The sequence below is a fragment of the Brachypodium distachyon genome, chromosome 5 (genome assembly GCF_000005505.3).
Source record: "Brachypodium distachyon strain Bd21 chromosome 5, Brachypodium_distachyon_v3.0, whole genome shotgun sequence".
Classification (NCBI taxonomy): domain Eukaryota; kingdom Viridiplantae; phylum Streptophyta; class Magnoliopsida; order Poales; family Poaceae; genus Brachypodium; species Brachypodium distachyon.
Genome location: NC_016135.3, coordinates 22587462 through 22606641, shown reverse-complemented (window position 1 = coordinate 22606641; position 19180 = coordinate 22587462). Strand labels below are relative to the sequence as shown.

The following is a 19180-nucleotide window of genomic DNA, read 5'->3' as shown; positions in this document are numbered from 1 at the left end:
TACAACCATACAGCACAGCAATCAAATGGTTCCATTTATAATCAATTTGACAGAACAAAAGACACTAGTACTTACCGAATCTTCATCAGCGTCGTGCACCTCTCGGTCATGGATTGTAGCTACATCTTCTTGCGCCTCTCGGTCATCAACGTAGCTAGGTCTTTGAGGACGTGCGAGTACAGGTTGTCCAGTACCTTGGGCTCGTGGTGGCGGCTTTGTTGCTATTGATGGAGAATCCGACCGCGACTGCGAGTTCGACGAAGACTTCGTCGGAGGACGCCGCCCTGGATTCTTCTTCGCCGAGTCCATTGCCACTTGCGATTGAACCAGAGGTCAAAGCCTCAGAGGTATGCAGACATGCAATCCCCGATTGAACCAGAGGACAGAGAGAGGAGGGAGGCAGGAGGAGGGGCTGAGCGCCCGAGCGGGGGTGCTTACCTGCGGACGTACTGCGGGGTCGGCGGCGGCGGCCTGAGGACGGAGGGACGGCGGCGGCGGGGAGGCGAGGAGCTGAGGACTCCGTGCTCGTGCCCTGTGTGTGCGTGACTGCGGCCTGCGGGTTGACGAACCAGAGCGCAGAGGAGACCAATCGAGTAGGCTTTTGCCTAACGACTCTTGGCCTCGTGGGCTTGTTGGGCTGCCTGTTCAGGAGTGAACTGCTGGGCCCAACGAAGTAATGAGTGATTCTGGGTTTGTTCGATTGATCTTAGCCAGATAACGAGCAGCTCGCGAGACTCGTTAGCTCAACTCGTTAAGCTCATTAGTGTTAACGAGTTTCAGGAGATACTCTACTCTGTTCGTTAGCCTAACGAGCCGAGCTCTTAACGAGCTGAGTATCAAACGAGTCGAGCTACTCTCCGAGTAACGAGTAAAATGTCCAGGCCTAAATGTACGCATCCAAAGAAAATGTATTGAGCAAATACGAAGCTGCTCCTGCATTCAGCCCATGCTCATTACTGTTATTTGCATCATAATTGAGTGATTAAAACTTACATCACTACCAAGAGAGAAGAATGGTGGATACTTACTCTCATCTTGAGAGGAAAGAGACTCCTTTTTTCTGCTCTGTATTATTCAAACTAAAAAGACACATGAACTAATTTGTATTTGCTAAAAAAAAGTAGAGATAGAGATATATGGCTCTGGGCAGAAGATCTATATTTAACCATTATACAAATGGGAACGTCTTCCTATATCTAATAAAAAAATTACACTGCATACTACTGAATATATATAGTAAAAACTAAAAAGGCAGGCTCAAGAGTTTAAAGAGTAGGCGGTGATTTTCTTGAAATTGCAGGTAGTAGTTCCACATAGCTTAGTAATTGGTTGGACATCAGTTTCTCAATAGCACGGCGAAAAGAATAATACAGACCTTTATTTCTGGAGTAGATGATTTGGAGGTCTGAGCCAGTCAAGAATGTAAAAAACCAAACATGATGGCAACCTATCGACCGAATCAAACATGCAGCCTGGTATGATACAAAATGAATACACTTCATACAAAGGAAATGATTTTGTCCTACCATAAAGAGCATACTGTTTTTTTTTAGGCCTTTACCTTGCATTTCTATACCATTTCACCAGAGTATTTCTGCTCTTGCTCATGCAAAGTCTGAAATTTTCTACAGTTATGTAAACCTTATGATTTGTCTTGGGGCTTCAGGGGCTCAAATGGGCAGGTCAGAATGGCAATATTAGCATCCTCAATTCTCTTTGGCAATTGTGGGTGGCTCATATCTTTTTCAACAGCAATTCCATATATTATCTCAGTGTCCTCTTGCTTACAACCAATAGAGACGTACCAAGTTTACCTTGCATTTCTGAACCATTTCACCAGAGTATGAGCGGTGGCGTCCCCCATAGCATCCAACACGAATCGGGTCTGCGGAGAGGGCTTGGGAGGCGCCGTGGTGACGAGCACTCCAAATTCAAGCGAACCAGAGTCAGGAATTACAGGATCTTCGGCGCAATCGATCGAAATCGAGTCGCAGAAGCTCACCGACCTTTGTCCAGGGATTTTACCGCTCAAATCGAGAGGATCGAGTCGCACCAACGCTACTGAACCCACGGAATCGACCGAATCTGATACCACTTGTAACACCCGTTGCCGTCGACGATCGCGGGGGCGTGAGCAGCTGGATTCAAATCAGATACAGGAGAGAAGAGCAGGCAGGAGAAGCAAGGTAGGGGAAGAACTTTTCCATCTATTTCTTATCTGGTTCTGAACGAACGAATACAGCAGTTTAAGAACCCCTGGCCTGACAGCCCAGACCCACACCTACAGGCGACACACTACACACCTTACTCCTTTCCGTCTCCTGACTGAGCTGGCGCCTTCTTGGACTTCGTCTTCTCCCCTGTTTCGCCACCAGTGAGCTCTGTTGGTGTTACATTTCTTCCCATCTCTCACCGTTCCGGCGGCGGCTCTAACCCTACCTCCTGGGCGGGCGGCCAACGCCACCAACGGAAGAGGGACGCTAGCTTGTCGGCGGGCGACGGACGCCACCATCGAAGTCGCCAGATCTCCTGGTACGCACCAAAGCTCGCTTCTTCCAGGGTCCTCTCTTGGCCTAATCCAAAATCCCTAGATGCCCGACCAGTACAAGAACTGCATTAACCTCGCGTTTTCTGTTTTTCTTTGCTTCTGATCCGCTCCGTGCCTGACCCGATTCGCGCGAAGATGGACGTCGGCGGCAGAGACGGCGGGAGCAGCATCAAGAAGTGGGACATCATCTACCCGGTGTACCTCAACTCCAAGAAGACTGTCGCCGAGGGCCGCCGCATTGCCGCCGCCAAGGCATGCGCCGACCCAACCTGCAACGAGATCTTGGACAGCTGCGCCTACCTCAAGATCCCTTGCAAGATTGAGGTACCCATATTTTTCCCCTTTTTTTTGTTGAAATTTTGTAGTTCGAGACTGCCAGTTCCCTTCGCTCTTCCTTAGATTTTTCTAGGTGTTGATGTATTCAGCAGGACAAGGCGTATCCGCGAGATTTCTTTCAGAGGGGGAGGGTGAGGGTGCAGCTCAAGAATGAAGCCGGATCCCCAGTCAATCCTGCAATTAGAACAAGTATTTCCTATAACTGCTGATTGATCTTGGAAGTGGAAGCTATCTCCACTTCCATCTATATTCACCATGCACTGTGAATCTGTGAGTACCTTTCTGTGATGATAATCTGCGAGTTTTGTGCAATCAACAGAGATTTCGATGGACAATAATTTGTGAAATTGCTTGTCAGGTTTAGCATCAGCTTCTCATGTTCAACTTCTATACATATTGTGTATATCATTGCTGCCATGTAAACACATGTTAATTTCTTTTCGATTGAGGGTCTTAGGCTCAATTTTTGTGTTGTTGCTCAAGGAGGTAAATCAGTTTGGTGTGTATGTTCATTCTAGGTGAAATACTTAGACTAAATACAAATTGTACTGAAAGGCACAAATTGTTAACTTGATCATTGTGGAAATACTTAGTAAATACAAATTCAAGTGAGAGGAAGCACTAGCAACATCATTACTTGAGTTGATTCTGCTGATTTTGATATGATCCTGGTTCTCTTTACTTTTTATCGATTGATAATATATGTGCTGATGTGCATGGCATGTTCATTTTTCTAACTTCTAAAAATTACAATACACATGGTTGATCCTCATTTCTGTCTTCTTATACACCGTGGCTAACATAATTTGTGTGGTTTCGGCCAACAGGTGATTTATCTGTAGGCGAATTGAGAAGATGTGGTTTCTAGAACTATCAGGTTGTGCTACAGCGTCACTTCGAACCAGCTGATTTGGGTACACGCCAACTTCAGACAAAGATGACGATCCAGGATATACTTTTTTTTTTATAATGGATCCAGGATATACTGGCCCTGATATCTTGATTTTCTACATATATTAGCGCCTGTATACAGAGATTTCATGTTGTTGGATGACCCATTAAGTTATTGCATGTTGCTGCCATGTTTCACTCAGCTGTTCTTGCTAATATCTTATCACGTTGAGAAAGAACCTTTTATGATTCATTTGGTTGGGGCGATGATTGAGCAAGCGATTGCCAATCCGATAGAATGGTTTTCTTAGTTCACTGTTAATGTCATAATTAACCCACTAAAATTCTTTAAGTCTAAGATATATCAAAATACTACTCTCAGCTACCATAGCGTCACTGTTAGAAAAAAAATCATCCTTGGAACTTTGTTACACGGAAGGACCTCATTGCCACCAATAACTGCTTGACGTGGCTCCGTTTGGATTAATTCTGAATTTTTCGGAGCAGGGCCTTAAGGATATGAACAAAAATGTTTAGAGAGTTATCCTGTTCCATCATCTGAAAAAGAGGATATGGACTGAAGTGTTTAGAGAGTTGGTTCGTCTATCTGAACTATCCACGAACGTGCAGAGTGCCGCGTGCCGAAAAACCTTGGTGTGAACGAGCATTCGCGCGGGGACGAGACGCAACAGGCGTCAGCGCAGGCGCCGGAAGTATGATACGTCAACAAATCGTGCCTGGTACAACGTATATACTCCCGAACACGCTGATCCAAAAACTCATTGCGTAAGCCCATGCATGCACCGAATCGACGCATCGATCTTGCCCTACGTGTCGCACGCCCGATCGACTACACCCTTCAGGCGAATTGCTACGTACAGACAGACAGTTACTAGCCGTCCGGGTTCGACCAATCTCGTCGTCTCTTGTGACACCGAGATCGAGCAAATTAAGCCTTCTTACGGCCACCGGGACACCTTGGGACCATCCGCGGAACCGGCCATTCCCACGCGGAGAGCCTGACGAGGCAAGCAAAGACCACCTCCGGACGACACCTCCCGCGCGCGACTTTACCGGCGCCGCCCGGCGATAAAGAGCTCTCATGCACGGTGACCCGACCTCGTTTAATCAATTCCCTCTTCGTCAGATCGCCGCAAGCGTTTCCTCTCTGGGCAACGTGAGGAGAATGCAAGGGAAAAGCGAGATAGTAAGAGACGACACAATCACAAGTGATGGCCTTCTTTCTCTTTCTGAATGAAAGGCTTTCCTTTGAACCGTCTGCTCGGAACGGCCCGGAATGGGGTGGGCGGGTTGGACGGCGCGCACCGCGCCCCCGGATGGAAGTGGAAAGCTCGTAACTGAAAACGCAGGAGGGGGTGTGACGTGAGCTCGTCCGGAATGTGCCGGGGACTCGGGGGGTTCCCGTTTGGGGCTGTGGGATTTGGGTGCGGACGTACGCACATGGTCCGGCCGGGGCCGAACAACCACTTTGTTGCCGGAGAGAGAGAGGATGAAGGTTTGCAGTGGTGCTTTATTATTCGCGCTTGGTTTGAGGTTAAAATAGTAAGCGGAAGGAAGACAGGACCTACTTACCAACTGATCGAGGTAATTGATCACTACGAACTACGTTGCGGATTAATTAAAGAAGTTGACAATTACTCGTCTATGGGATTAATACTAGGGGTTGGTCCATATGGTCGAGCAAAATGCATGCTTTTCTAGCGTCGAAAGACTAGGTTCACCCACGTCAGGTGTCTAGTGTACACACTCGTTTGTAGCATCTCGCAAACTCCGATCGGTCATATCCGATAACACGAAGGGTGTGCCAAATAAGCAACATCATGGTGTAATTAGTAGACACGCTAATACAACTAGGAACCTGTGCTGTGTGCACTTGTTTTGGACGGGCGCCCACTGTCTTTCGCAAAACCGACCACCCCACTCGCTATCCATCTCCCACGCCCTGAAACACCGCACGGTTTTATCCATCCACACACTCATATAAAGTGCTGCAAAAGCCAGCAAGGCTTCTATATAAAGCCGACGAGGCCACACCCACTCCAGCCAGGTCCATCCAAGCTAGCTCTCTCCCAGTCCCCACACACTTGTCACCTTCCTCCCCGCGCGCAGGCCGCAGCAAAACGATAAGCCCGTGACACGCGCTAGCTCAGCCGCCCGCTTCCCATCAGGAGAGGAAGGATGCAGCAGCCCATGGTGGCCACGGCGAGGAGGCTTCTACAGGCGCCGCCGGCGGGCACCCCGGGCGGGCCCATCGCCGACAGGGACATCATCATCATCCTCGCCTCGCTCCTCTGCGCGCTCATCTGCGTCCTCAGCATCGGCCTCGTCGCGCGCTGCTCGTGCTCTCGCCGCGTCGGCCTCGGCGCGAGCCCGGCCGCCAACAGGGGCGTCAAGAAGGAGGTGCTCCGCGCGATCCCCACCGTGCCGTACGCCGCCGCTGCCGGCAGCAAATCGGCGGCCGCGGGGGAGGAGGAAGGCGCGGCGGCGGCGCCGGAGTGCGCCATCTGCCTCGCGGAGTTCGAGGACGGCGAGGCCATCCGCGTGCTGCCGCAGTGCGGGCACTGGTTCCACGCCGCCTGCATCGACAAGTGGCTCCGCGGCCACTCGTCCTGCCCTTCCTGCCGCCGGATCCTGGCCGTCAAGCTGCCGGCAGGGGAGTGGTGCCGCCGCTGCGGCGCGCGGCCCGATCCGGCCGGAGGAAGCTGGAAGCAACCTGCCGCTCACTACAGCGAGATGCCGCCCTTCCTGCCGTAGGAGAGCAGGTAGCGCTTCTCTGCAGAGCCGCGAGATAGAGGTAGAAGATAACCGGACCAGAGGAACCGGCGAATGGATAAGCCTGCCTGTTCGGTCAAATTTCTCGGCTGCTTCTCTTACCCTTCCTTGTTTATATCGTTAGCTCTTGATATTAGTGCCTAGTTGCTAGTGTATATAGCATTTGGGGGTTTAGGATCCTAGTTAATTTGCAAGTGGGTGATAAAGGTGTTCCCTGCCGCTGCATCTTAATTCTTAGCCTTGTAGCTCAATTTGTAAATAGCAAGAATAAAATATGTAATCAGCTTCGATTAGGATGATTTTGGAATTTGTGAATAGGTCATTCCACAGTTGTGGTTGACAATTTGAGATTGCAAATGTTCCGATCTTGAGTGATTGCATGATTGCCCTAATCAGATATCTATATGAGCTTGATGATTAGGATCATGAGTGGATTTGCATATGCCGTGTATCTTGTACACATTTCTGTAAGAATCCTTTGAGAAATGCATTCTGCATGGTGTTGCTGCCTAGTCTTGACAGCTTAGAGTAGTGCGCCATACTTATCCTTAAAAGTGCCATATATGTAATCTCCCAAATTGATAGCTAATGACATGTTCCCCAAATTGCTCAGGATGCATAAATGTTGTGAATAGGTTGTGGGGACATAAATCAGAGGGGATGTCTGAATAAAACAGGCACCAAATTAAACTTTGAGTGCTGCTAACATGATAACAAAATAAAACATTATAACCTCCTATAGAGATTTCAGACCAGTGTGACGACAACTTATTCCATGAAAATTCGAAACTTTTCCGTGGAGAAACACCTTGAGTCCTTGAGGCAGCGAGGATGAACAAAAAAAAAGGTGCACTCTGCTCAGCCCGTTGTGCTTTAACTTAATACGCGCACATGCAAGTAACAGCTTAACAGTTATAAGAACCAAGTACATCCAGCCAGGTAGGCGAAAAGGCACGAAAAGATGCACGAAAGCGCACTCGTGACCCATCATGACAACCCGATCTGGCTGTTTTTCTGTTCTAAAAGTTCGATCAACAATTATAGTTTAATCGCAGAAGATAAGATAAGAGTTGGTCTCTAGCCGCGTTTTGCACACGGGGAATCTGGAATCGTACTTTTGTGTTGGATCGGTTCGTGCTGTCAAAAGAAGCGGGGAACGATATAAACCGGATCTACTCGAATCCATGTACACGCTTTGGCGGATCCATGAGAATAAAATAACGCAGAACACGAACAAAGTTTGCTGAGATCTACTGCCTAGCTTCTACTCCATTAGAAAACGAAATCCACAAGTCACTTTATCTTCTCCCTTCCGGTATCGCTGGATCATGCATAAGCTTCTACTCCATTATAAAATGAAATCCATAAGTCACTTTCTTTACTCCTTTCCAGTATCACTGGATCATGCATATCCTTGGTGATAGATATTACTAGTACAAGATAATGCGGTTAGCCGATTACTCACTCAGCGGAAAAAAAAAGAAAACTAAAAAACTAAAAAGGAGTAGTATATGCTAATGAAGACATGCTTAGGTTGATGAGGAACGATGTATGTATATGCCGATTGGTTGGCAACGGCCGGGTGGTGAAAGAAGTTTGTAAAGGCAGGCGAAAGTTGTTGCGCGCAATTCCCACCGGCCGACTGGGTTTTGGCTGGGTTCGGTTGACTCGATAACCTGACAATCAAGGGTCACCCGCCGATGCGGCGAGCTTATGGATAGATAGCAGGCGCACAGCGCGTGCGGTTGACTGGAAGCAGAAGGGCGCGCCGCGCAGGGCCCGTGCATTGTCGACTCGTCGTGCACGCGTATGATGTGTGGGTGTGTGTGTCGTCGGCTCGAGGGTGTGGGCGTGGCAGCTGCCCTGCCAGTGCCATGCATGCATCTCGTTTTGGAGAATGACGCTGCGGTCAATGGTCAAGGGTGGCGCATTAGGCGTGTCACGTCATGCTGGAGCGAGCCGTGGACTGGCCTGTTCGCAGCGGGGGAAGTTGTACGCCGGTGACGTCTGGCGAGGGCCCAGAGAGTAGTCGGCCCGGCCATAGAGGCCTTGCACCTCGTTTCGTTGTATTTTCATGGGCCCCGTTGCGGCCTTTTCCCCATCTCCCTTCTTCAGGAGGGCTGCCCTGAGGGGCTTGAGGCCCGTGCCCCGAATGGTACAGGTTTTCTCTTTTTCTTTTCTTTTTGTAAAAGATTGTACAGGTTAGTGTTGCTTGCTTGCTTGAGCTATACTGAACGTTCATCAAGTGAAGTTGCGACAGCGCTAACTAGCATCCAATGAGTTTGAATTACCCGTCCAGGATCCAGCTTTTTATAACTGAAACGCGGCTCTTGTAAGTTGTAAGTCACTACAAAATATTGGTGTTCAGAAAGTTGGTCAGCAGCACACCGATAATAATAACACCTGGACCAACAATTGCTATAGAAAAATACTTCCAGTCCATATTTCTTAGGAATAAGAAGTGAGAAATAAATCATTCGTTAATCCAAAGAATCATAATGTACAGTTCTGAACATCCTCTAAAGTAACAGCAACAGTTAAATTCACAGACGTCCCTAGAAGCTAGCAATGGCCGCCGGCAGAGCAAGCTTCGACCCACGAAGGACTCATCACCTCCCTGAGATGGAACAGCTTATGGAACCAAAGCTGCTGTGCCTGTGCTGCCCTGCCCCTCCCGTGAAGAGCAACCCAACGTCCGGCAACTCCATCTCCTGCTGATTCCCTCCCGGAGGCCAAACAAACGCAGGCTTATCAAACGGGGGCTCCGGCGCGGGTGCTCCGTCGATGAGCACCTGCACGGCCGTCCTCATGGACGGCCTCTCCCTCGGGTTCGGGTGGCAGCACGCCAAGGCCAGCCTCACCGCGCGGTCCACCTGCGCCTCGTCGTACATTCCGCCGAGCACCTCGTCGGCAACATGCAGCGCCTTCCCCTCGCCGTAGAGCCTCCACGTCCAGTCCACAATGTACATGGGCGCAGGGCGAGAATGAGATCCCGCTCTTGACTCGCCTCGGCTGTCGTCGCTGTGGCACAACACGGAGCTGCAGGGGCTCTTCCCGCTGACCACCTCCATGACGAAGACCCCGAAGGCGAACACGTCGGTGTCGAGGCTGGCGCGTCCGGTGAAGAAGCTCTCGTACGCCATGTATCCGCGCGTGCCGGCCACGGCCTGCGTGGAGTGGTGCGTGACGCCGTCGTGGCTGATGACGCGCGCCAGGCCGAAGTCGCCCAGCCGCGCATTGTACTCCTCGTCCAGCATCACGTTGCTGGCCTTGACGTCCCTGTGCAGGATCCGCTTGCTGCTCCCGTGGTGCAGGTAGTCCAGCGCCGACGCCACGCCCCGGATGATCCTGTACCTCCGCTCCCACGTCAGCTCCGGATCGCTGGCGCTCGTGTTCGTCTGACCCGTCGTTGTCGACGACGGTGGCGTGGCGGCGGCTCTGCTGCTTGGTCTGGCGTAGAGGAGCTTGTCGAGGCTGCCCATGGGGAAGTACTCGTAGACGAGGAGCAGCTCGCCCTTGTTGTGGCACCACCCAATGAGCTTCACGAGGTTGCGGTGGGAGAGCTTGCTGATGGTGTTCACCTCCGCCACGAACTCCTTCTCGCCCCGGTTGGAGTTGACGTTCGTCGACACGCGCTTCACGGCCACCTCCATGCTCATCCTGCTCAGGTATCCCAGGTACACGGTGCCGGACCGGCCTCGCCCCAGCTTGCGCGCCGTGCTGAACCCTGCCGTCGCCTTCCTCAGCTCCCTCAGCTTGAACCTCACCGGACCGTGCGCGTCGATCATCTTCTCCAGGTTCCGGTACGCGAGCCTAGTCTGCCGCGTCAGCCTTCTCCACACGAGCAGCGCCACGAACAACGCAAACATGGCAAGCGGAATCGACACGGCGAGAATCAAGCTCTGCCTCCGGTACCTCCCCTCATCGTCGTCGGCGCCGGCAATCGCTTCGCCGTATGTGCTGAAATTCCAGGACCTGATCTGATTCAACTGCGGGGACTCGCCGTTGGAAGCCGAAAACCCAAAAAATATATCATCGTCCAGGAGATACGGCGACAGATCGGCCAGCCAAGAGTACGCGAACGTCCTCCCTTCCTGCACCGCCTGGACGCTTACCGTGGCGCCGTCGTACGTGAGCCCGACCCACACGTCGACCCCGCTGGCGAGCACGATGGAGAGGTTGCTGAGCGGGTACTGCCACATCAACTTCACGCCGTTGTTGTCGACTCCGAAGTGGTTGCCGTCGATGTCGCCGGCCTCGACGCTCCGCCGCGTGTCGAACTCGACGGCCACGATCCGGTTCGCCGCGGCGCCGTCCGTCTGCTTGTTGGACAAGCCCAGCCACTGCCCGCTGCTGTCGCGGGGCAGCGACGGGTTGTTGGTGAGGAAGAAGGCCATGCCTTCCCCTGTCCCGTTCCGTTCCAGCGGGAGGATGTTGAGCGTGAACTCTGTCCTGAACGAAGTCAGCGCCGTGCGGTTGCTGTTCCACAGCTTGAGGGTTTCCCGCGCGTACACCACTCTCCCCGACCGGTGGCGGAGGTTCCCGGTGTTGGGCGTGATGTGCAGGGAGCCGTTCGAGATTGCGGTGCCCGGGGTGAAGCTGAAATCGGACTCGTTGGTTGTGTCGTCGAAGCTCGGGTATGTGAACTGCAAGGAGCTGCAGGCTGTGCATAGGACGACGAGGAATGTTGAACACCTGATGATGTTGTTGTGGACGGCGGTCATGGTGGCTGGCTAGTGGTTTCTGCGTTCTCGCGGGCGTGGTGGAAGAAGAGGTGTGGTTTTTGCATTAGGTGCTGTGCTCGGGTGCCAGCTTCAAGGGTTGAAATCGAAGGTTGGGAAATTGCCAGAGAAATGTTGTAGTCACAGCCACAGCTATTGTCAACGATCAGTGGAGGATAAAATAATTGGAGTACGCAATGTTGTCCAACCGTGTGAACGAGAGAATTTCGGGGATTCGATGACCGGCGCCAAAAGAGACTTTGATTTGTGATAATGCAGAGATTCTATCATGTACGGAGAGTGTTTGATCTAGTACTAACAGAGAGGCCTGCGCAGGCAACGCTTTTGATGTTCGTTAATATATTGAAAATAAATTATGTTTACTATACCATCGAAACATAACTCACCTAAGAGTCAATCGGTTATTTTTAAAGTAAAATGCTATTTAAAAAGAAAATATATTAATAGTGAATTGTGTACTATTTTTTTCTTCAGCACGTGCGGTTATTGCAGAGGATATATGAATAATTAAATAACATACTTGAGCCAGCGGTTCCGTGTTTTGAAAACGTTCACTTAGTAGTCATGAAACCACTTAGTTTTGGATGTACAGCTTAAAATACTCAATTGAGATTGCAAATGTGTAGTGCTTGTATCATAATTAAATGCCTACAGATGGATCAAAAGAGGGTTACAATTTTTCTAACCTGGATTGTAGTTCTTTTAATTGAAAATGTAAATCTTTTAGGATGTGTCAGACTTCAAGAAGATGGATTCTTGACCGTCAGTGTCTGTGCAGACATGTTGCCTCATGTAAAAATAATTGTACAGTATAAAAGCATATTCATAACGATTCTGGTAATAGGAATTTGGTATTTTGGATCTTTCTTTAGAGAAGAAAATGTGTGACTGGTAAAATTCTAAAAGGACTTATGTATCTAGTAATAGGAATTTGATATTTTGGATTTTTTTTTAGAGAAAAAAAATGTGTGACTGCTAAATTTGTAAAATGACTTGCATTATAGATGGGTGGTAGTAAATGGCATCTGCTTCTTTGATAATAGGGAATATTGTTTATTTTAGTAGGTTGTCCAAAATATAGAATTAAATTTTAAAAAAGGAATCAAGTGCACCCTACATTGAGCAATCTGATTGGTTAAAAAACTCAATAGTTATGTGGATATTAAATTTTTGCTTTCTAAAAGGCATAGCTCCATAGAATAGTTTCTTCATAGCCTGAAAAATTGAATACTTGTACACTTCAGTGAAAAGCACCATGTTTAGAAAAAAAATACAAAAGAGACAGACACCAAGCCCTGCAAGTTGATGGCTGCATATGCATACAGAGAAGCACAATAAGACAGGCAAGATTTTGGGAAGCTTAAATCCGAAAATTCGAGAAACATAAAATTTCTACAACTGCTCTGTTCGCTACCAAAAAAACAACTTTGGTTCTCATGCAGTTGTTTGGAAGATCCTAAATACTTGAACATAGAAAAGAAGTATCTCAAAAACTAAATTCAAAACAAACAAATTAGGCAAAGTTGTCACTTGTTCAGTCATCCAAGTCAAAGTTTCACTTCCGAACACTCAATTTGTGACAAGCAATTTATATCTGCCACCTGAAACACCTCTGCAATCTTTATTGCAGACAGATTCTCTTTATCGTGGCCAATTCCGGTATCTTCTCACTCCAATGCTTGTTTACTTTCCCCTGTTACAACACTCACTGCATTATATTCTGAGAGAGAGAAGCCTATGCAAAAACAACAAGACAGCCACCAGAAGAACCCCGTCCAATCCTCTCAGAGCACCAAATTAAAGCTCCACGGGAAAGGCATAGGTAATCCAAGCCACCATGGTAGGACCTGCCACCAAAATTCACTGCCAACTAAGTAGGAAGCAAACAATCATATAACACACAGGCCACCTGTTATCCTTCTTTCTTTTTGATGCCTGGCTCCTGAATTGCCACATGATGCACCATACTTTCTAAAGCCATGCCAAAAGAAAAAAGACGCCTGAGAACTTATCAGACTGCAGTCTGAAGTCACCATAAAAAATAACCAAGAATTGGAGAACATCTGAACTTCTATTGCATCGCTCTTGCAGTGTGCACACTAAATTCTCACTGCACCTATCTAGCAGCAATGGATCTCCCAAATCAAACGACAGGACTAACCATTTAGTACATTCCGATCTGTAGGTTAGAAGAACACACCAATACAACATCCTTTGTTGTGCTATTCACCTTAGCAAATTGTCGATCTATACCTATAAAAAATTAAAGAGCTGAACAATGAGTGCAGAACAGAGAGGTACTCACATCAGTACCTGGTAGAAATCAAGTGGAATTTCTAGATCTCCTTGCAAGAAATACTAATTTAACTAATGGCCATAATATGTGGCTAAAAATAGCTAATTGAATAAAGTATGTCTGTACAGACAAAATCTTACTCCAAATAATGGAGCACCACCTCTCCATTTTACGTTTTTAACTTCTTGTTTGCATACTTGCAGGAAAAACATTATTAATCATCCATGAAAACATGCTCCAAAAATCAGCGTTCATGCTAATAATAATAGTTTTAGCATGTCAAATTAAGAAGGCTCTGGCAGAACAGAAGACACTGTAAGGGAAGGTACAAGCAAAATGCACTTAAAAATTATAGGATAATATATTTATATCTGTACTACTTAATTTGCACAAAAAATTAGTACCATGCTAGTTAAAGAAACATAGCATGTTTACCTACGTTTACAACTCTTGTCTAGGACTGGTTTATTTCATCTCCATCTTTTTTTTTCTTTTTTCGAAAAGGGAAATAGTCTCTGGCCTCTGCATCAAGCGATGCACACAATCATATTTTATTACGAAGTTATAAGAGTCTTACATATCACTGATTTCATCTCCATCTAATCAATCACAAATTTAATCAAAAGTTCAGAACTTTATTTCATCACCATCTAATCAATCACAAATTTAATCAAAAGTTCAGAACATCAGCGCCTGTAGCATCGAGGCAAATCTAGTGGAGTCTGGATGCCTGCTGCCTAAACAACCAAAAGTTCATAAGATACACAAATTGCCTGTCAGAGGTAGTAGCCTAGCAACTCCTTTTAGAGCTCACTCCGTGAAAGTCGATGCTATGTTGTAGCAGTGAATGGAAAAAAAGAGGACAATTTTCTCCTGGTAAATTCATCAAGCAACTTATCTGCATACACATCTAAGATGGAGGGCAAGCATGACCAAACCTGATGGTGTGACTGCTGAAAGCTAAAACAAGCAAGATAGGCACATCGCAGTCTCACAAATCAACATGCGCTTGGTAAGAAGGGGTGGACTTTGCTGGTAGCGGCCGTCAGCGCCCTATGGCCGCTGGTGTCTGACCAAGAATTATGTAAACCATTGTCAATAAGAGAAAACAAAAAACAATCAGGTTGTGGAGAGCATACTCTGCATCCAGAATACCACCAATATTAACTCACTATTGTGTCCATGCAAAAATCCCACATCTCTTATCTTAGATTAAAAGATATGTAGCCAACTCACGAAAAACCAAGTAAGACCGGTCATTATATCTGTTCTAAGAGTAAATTCCTTTTTTTACCCCCTAGTTTAATTTTTGTGACACGAATTGCCCCATTTAGTGGAGATTTCGTCATTTTACCCCATTTAGTGAAACTTTTGCCACTTTTTACCTCATCTATTTTTTTTTCCTGTTTTCCTCATCATGACAGTTTGGGCCTACACGTTAGTGACATTCCTAGGCATCCGTCGTGTGGTTGATGAACTGTGGAGGCCCTTGAGCCCGCGCTTGGCGCCGGAACGTGACAGGTTCAGTCAGACAGCCTGACTCAGCACCGCTCGCGGGCGGCCATGGCCACCTCCCGCTGCAGCTGCCTGCTCTATCTCCAATTACTTTTGTCCACTGGTACAACTTAGCTAAAGTAGGAGTAGAACTCATCAACAAGATGCATATCCATTTAGTGGAGAGCATAGTAGTGTGCAATGTTTTTGCCCCTGTTACGACTTCCTTCGAGTGGTGTATATGCTCACGCAAGTCCCCCTATTTAGAATTAGAAGCAACCTGGTCGGCATGCACATGGCCTCCCAGCCTCTACTACGCTTCCTCCCGCTGCTGTCCTCTACGTGCATGCAGGCGGCTACCGAGCTGCAGCTGCAGCGGGAGGTGGCCATGGCCGCCTGCGAGTAGCGTCAGCTAAACCAGTCGGGTTCCGGCGCCAATTGCGTCTCAAGGGCATCCGTTTCATATCAGCCGCACGACAGATACCTAGGAACGCCTATGACGTGCGGAACCAAGTTGTCATAATTCGGATAAAACAGGGGAAATTATTAGCTGGGGTAATAAGTGGCAAAGGTTTCACTAAATGGGGTAAAATTGTAGAAATCTCACTGAACGGGGTAATTTGCGTCAAAGAAGTGAAAGTAGGGGGTAAAAAAAGGAATTCACTCATTTTACAGCACTCGAGCGAATGGTTGATTGACAGGCAGTCGATGGAAGACGAAGGCTTGTCGACCCCAAACTGAAGCTTTATCCACTGCTGCTATGCATCTTGTCCTAGGATATTGGCCTTCAACAACTGTTCTTCCTCTGGATCCTTTGCGCCCTTGAGCTCGTGAATGTACATCGACAAAAGAGAACAAAAATCACAGCGCACCGCACAACAAACTTCAGAACGCCCCAACAGCAGAAATTAGATAAAGGCAGAAGCACGAACCTCGCGGGCAGCAATCAACAGAGGAAGCGCACAGACAGACGGAGGCGACTAGAACGGACGGACAGTCCCCACCAACACAACCTGAATCAGAACGGACAGAGCCACGCAGGGCAAACTCCAACCAGAATCACACACAAAAAAGAGCCCATCGAGGGGGCATCACGGACCGCCATCCAGCAAGCACTGGGCCCTTCGAAAGAACGGCGAGCAGCAGCCCAGGCCACCGCCCCAGCGGAGGAGCACACCAAGAGGCGAAAAGGGGAACGAACCTGCAGCGCACACCGGCAAATCGAGGGAAAAGACCAGCGGCCAGTGGGGGCAGCAGCGCACCCCAGGACGGGCGGCGAGAACAGGGATAGCAGCCGCGAGCGAGGAATCGGAAGAGGACGCCCCTTCCGAAAGAAAGGAGGGAAGAAAGAAAACGCAAGAAGAAAGAGGCGGCCGGAAAAAAAAACCAACACGTAGCCCCTCGAACCGACCCGGACGCGCGAGGAGCCGACGACACGTACGCAGAACAAACCGTCATAGCGCCAACCTCTCTGACAAGCTGGCCTCCGGTGCAAGGAACCCATCCGCAGAAAGAGGCAAAGCACCAAGAGCGCGGGGATTCTGACCGGGCGTAGAGATTGTAGGGACTAGCAGGTAAACTTGAAGTGAAAATGGAAATATATTCCAACGAGATCTCGTTGATCAAGCACAATAAGAAGATTTTACAGAATTGTGGCAGCTCTGGAGCATTCGAAATTTCAGATAGATTTTTTTGCATCTCGAACTGTTTATTATCATTTTTTTAAACGTGGGTTCATTATCACTCTTTGCGAGGAGAACGGTTCATCATCATTGATCAAAATGCCCCCATAAAGTCATCAATGGACGATCTCTTCGGAGAATTTAAATATTTTCTGGTGTATGTATCCTGCATGAGTTCATGACATAAGCCTAAACAAAGGACTCCCGTCGATGTCCATCAAGTGATCAAGTCAAATATTTGCCAGTTTCCATAAAAAAAAAGTGATACTTCTTGTTCTCTCAGGTGATTGGTTTCTCGGTGTAAACATAGTTGAGTTCAATTGGTGGATCAGCCGAAACCCACGACCGCAAGTTGGTCTCCATTAGTACAAGTGGCACCACTACAGATAATCTGATGGAAACTGCTTATCTAATATCTATACCAATATATTAAATTGGACTTGGTGGTGATGGTATGACCGCCGTCGTACGTCATGTCATCAAAATTACGGCCAATATGCCACCACTCGTTATTTCTCTCGACCCGGACGCCCCCAACGCCCAACCTGCTCGATCCCCTACCGACGCCCCACCCAACCTGCTCCATCGCCCCCGCCGCCGCAGCCCCCTTCCTCTCTGGCACCCCCCACCCCACCCCACCCACCTCCCTTCTCTCCCCCGGCATCCTGCTCCTTCCTTTGCCTGGACATCACTGCTTTTCTCGCTGCAGTTCGCGGCCTGGCCACTCCAAGCATACCGACCCCCACGCGAGATCCACCCGACGACCGTTGTCCGCAGTCCCAACGCGTGATCCAGAAAGTGGCCGTCGTCCGCCATCCACGCATGAGATCTAGTAGGTGGCCGGCCATAGCTCAACCATCCGGCGAGTCCATGTTGTTTTCATTTGTTGTGGTGCTTTGCACTAATCGACAGATAATTCGATAGCTAATTGGGATGTACTCCAACCTGATTGATGGTAGCTGCTATGGATAATAGATAGATTAGTGTTCTACCATGCACCGAATGATTACCATGTGCATGCCGTGATTGGAAATTAGCATCTATTGATAGTTCGACTGCATGCTTGGAAATTAACATCTTCTTTCTATGGGTTCCAGACTTTTGGATGTATACAAATTTGCTCTATGTTTTGAACTTTTGTATTGGATCTTTTGTTCTTAGAATGTGAAAATTTGGTACAGAATTTGAATGATGATTTATTAGTGCACGTCATCATCTTTTAAAGTGGCCGTGATGTGTGCGTTGGGCGTGGCAGCGCACGGTCATTTCCACTAGTCTAATTAAACTAGCAGAAATTTTATGGCTCAGATTTAACAAAAGTTATCGGACGGTGGATATTCAATCTAGCGGATAATTAAAACCCAAAGCAGTCCTGAATATTTTAAAGTAGCGGACACAACTGTATGGAAATCTTGGTAGTACGAAAACAACAACAGAAAAGTATGGAAGGAAAAACACTCGGTTTGAAATCAATCACATTAAGAATCCATGAAAAAATCAATCTTCATAATATAATAGAGAGATCAATTCGGTATGGAAACAGGGAAATACACAGCATGGAAACCAAAGAATAATACAGTACATACTATAATTGGTAACGTATGGATAGGTAGAAGAATCCCTGAGATTCGCTGGATCCCTCAGGGCGTACATCAAGCTGCTTCGACGAGCTTGCTTCGGCGGGGGGATTGCAGCATACTGCAGCCGCGTCGCCACCTCGCGCGCAGCTGTAGTCTGTAGTCGAACGGCCCGCGTGGCCCGCGCAGGCGCAGCTGCCTCGCTGCTGTACTCATGCGGCTGGGCCGTCCACTAGCCGTTGCATCCGTGCCGCTGCCGCCGTATTCCGCACCGCCAACCTGCAGCTGCGGCCGTCGTGATCTCTCGCCACCCGTTTTCCCCAAATGCCGTCGATGCCAGGACCCAGACGTCCAGCCTTCCTTTACTGAAGCCGCCGCATGCCTCTGACACCTTCGGCGTCGCAGGACGGCAGGAGCCGTTGAGGTCAGTTTGTTTTCTTAATTTTGCGGTATCGCAAACAAAAAACAACAACCTCGGTACAGAAACAATACGGAAGATATGGAACAAAAAGTCTCGGTATGAAAATAAAAATATAATCTTCGCATAAATCAGAACTGAATCGCAATTTTTTTTAAAAAAACTCGCCGGAGACGGGCAAATTATGTATCACCGGTAGACACGGTACAATGTATCCAGACCGACTATATTGGATGTAGATACCTGGCCTTTGGCATGTAGCCGTGCCACCAAATACAAAGTAAACATATCTATATTTTGAATCTATATGAACCAATTAGAAAAATTGCATACATCGACTACGATGAAAAAACACAGTGGATGTTTGAGACCCCAAGACAAAAAAAAAATTAAAACTTTAACA

General features: G+C 48.1%; 3 protein-coding genes and 1 long non-coding RNA gene across 9 annotated transcripts; 2 read left to right on the top strand and 2 right to left on the bottom strand.

The window, feature by feature from the left end:
* The first annotated feature begins 2344 nt into the window (after nucleotides 1-2344).
* LOC100845655 (signal recognition particle 19 kDa protein) lies at nucleotides 2345-3977 on the top strand. 6 transcript variants are annotated; one of them, XR_002960731.1, is made up of 4 exons: nucleotides 2351-2532; nucleotides 2684-2872; nucleotides 2974-3154; nucleotides 3712-3977. XR_002960731.1 is itself a non-coding variant. In XM_003580354.4 (4 exons), the coding sequence occupies exons 2-4, from the start codon at nucleotides 2684-2686 to the stop codon at nucleotides 3750-3752; spliced, it is 327 nt and encodes a 108-aa protein (XP_003580402.1). In that variant the 5' UTR covers nucleotides 2355-2532; the 3' UTR covers nucleotides 3753-3977. The 6 variants fall into 6 exon arrangements, 4 of the variants coding, with proteins under 4 accessions (XP_024311212.1, XP_003580402.1, XP_010240313.1 ...); XM_003580354.4 differs by having other exon boundaries at nucleotides 2355-2532; nucleotides 2977-3073; XM_010242012.3 differs by having other exon boundaries at nucleotides 2358-2532; nucleotides 2974-3073.
* A 1792-nt stretch (nucleotides 3978-5769) lies between these two features.
* On the top strand, nucleotides 5770-7008 carry LOC100822098 (probable E3 ubiquitin-protein ligase ATL44). The gene has a single exon (XM_003581522.4). The coding sequence runs from the start codon at nucleotides 5975-5977 to the stop codon at nucleotides 6548-6550; it is 576 nt and encodes a 191-aa protein (XP_003581570.1). The 5' UTR covers nucleotides 5770-5974; the 3' UTR covers nucleotides 6551-7008.
* A 2022-nt stretch (nucleotides 7009-9030) lies between these two features.
* Nucleotides 9031-11421, bottom strand: LOC100821787 (probable L-type lectin-domain containing receptor kinase S.5). The gene has a single exon (XM_003581521.4). The coding sequence runs from the start codon at nucleotides 11290-11292 to the stop codon at nucleotides 9178-9180; it is 2115 nt and encodes a 704-aa protein (XP_003581569.1). The 5' UTR covers nucleotides 11293-11421; the 3' UTR covers nucleotides 9031-9177.
* Nucleotides 11422-12594: 1173 nt separating this feature from the next.
* Nucleotides 12595-16482, bottom strand: LOC104585410. Its single transcript, XR_002961431.1, has 2 exons — nucleotides 13472-16482; nucleotides 12595-13157 (listed from the first exon to the last, which is right to left on the bottom strand). It is a non-coding gene; the product is annotated as an uncharacterized LOC104585410 (long non-coding RNA).
* Between the last annotated feature and the right edge of the window lie 2698 nt (nucleotides 16483-19180).

Excerpts from the sequence above, each read along its gene's own strand:
- LOC100845655 (XM_010242011.3), top strand. The coding sequence starts at position 2,684 with ATGGACGTCGGCGGCAGAGACGGCGGGAGCAGCATCAAGAAGTGGGAC. Across the intron at positions 2,873-2,973 it reads AGATCCCTTGCAAGATTGAG|CAGGACAAGGCGTATCCGCG; the intron begins GTACCCATATTT and ends TGATGTATTCAG. Across the intron at positions 3,074-3,711 it reads CAATCCTGCAATTAGAACAA|GTGATTTATCTGTAGGCGAA; the intron begins GTATTTCCTATA and ends TTCGGCCAACAG.
- LOC100822098 (XM_003581522.4), top strand. The coding sequence starts at position 5,975 with ATGCAGCAGCCCATGGTGGCCACGGCGAGGAGGCTTCTACAGGCGCCG.
- LOC100821787 (XM_003581521.4), bottom strand. The coding sequence starts at position 11,292 with ATGACCGCCGTCCACAACAACATCATCAGGTGTTCAACATTCCTCGTC.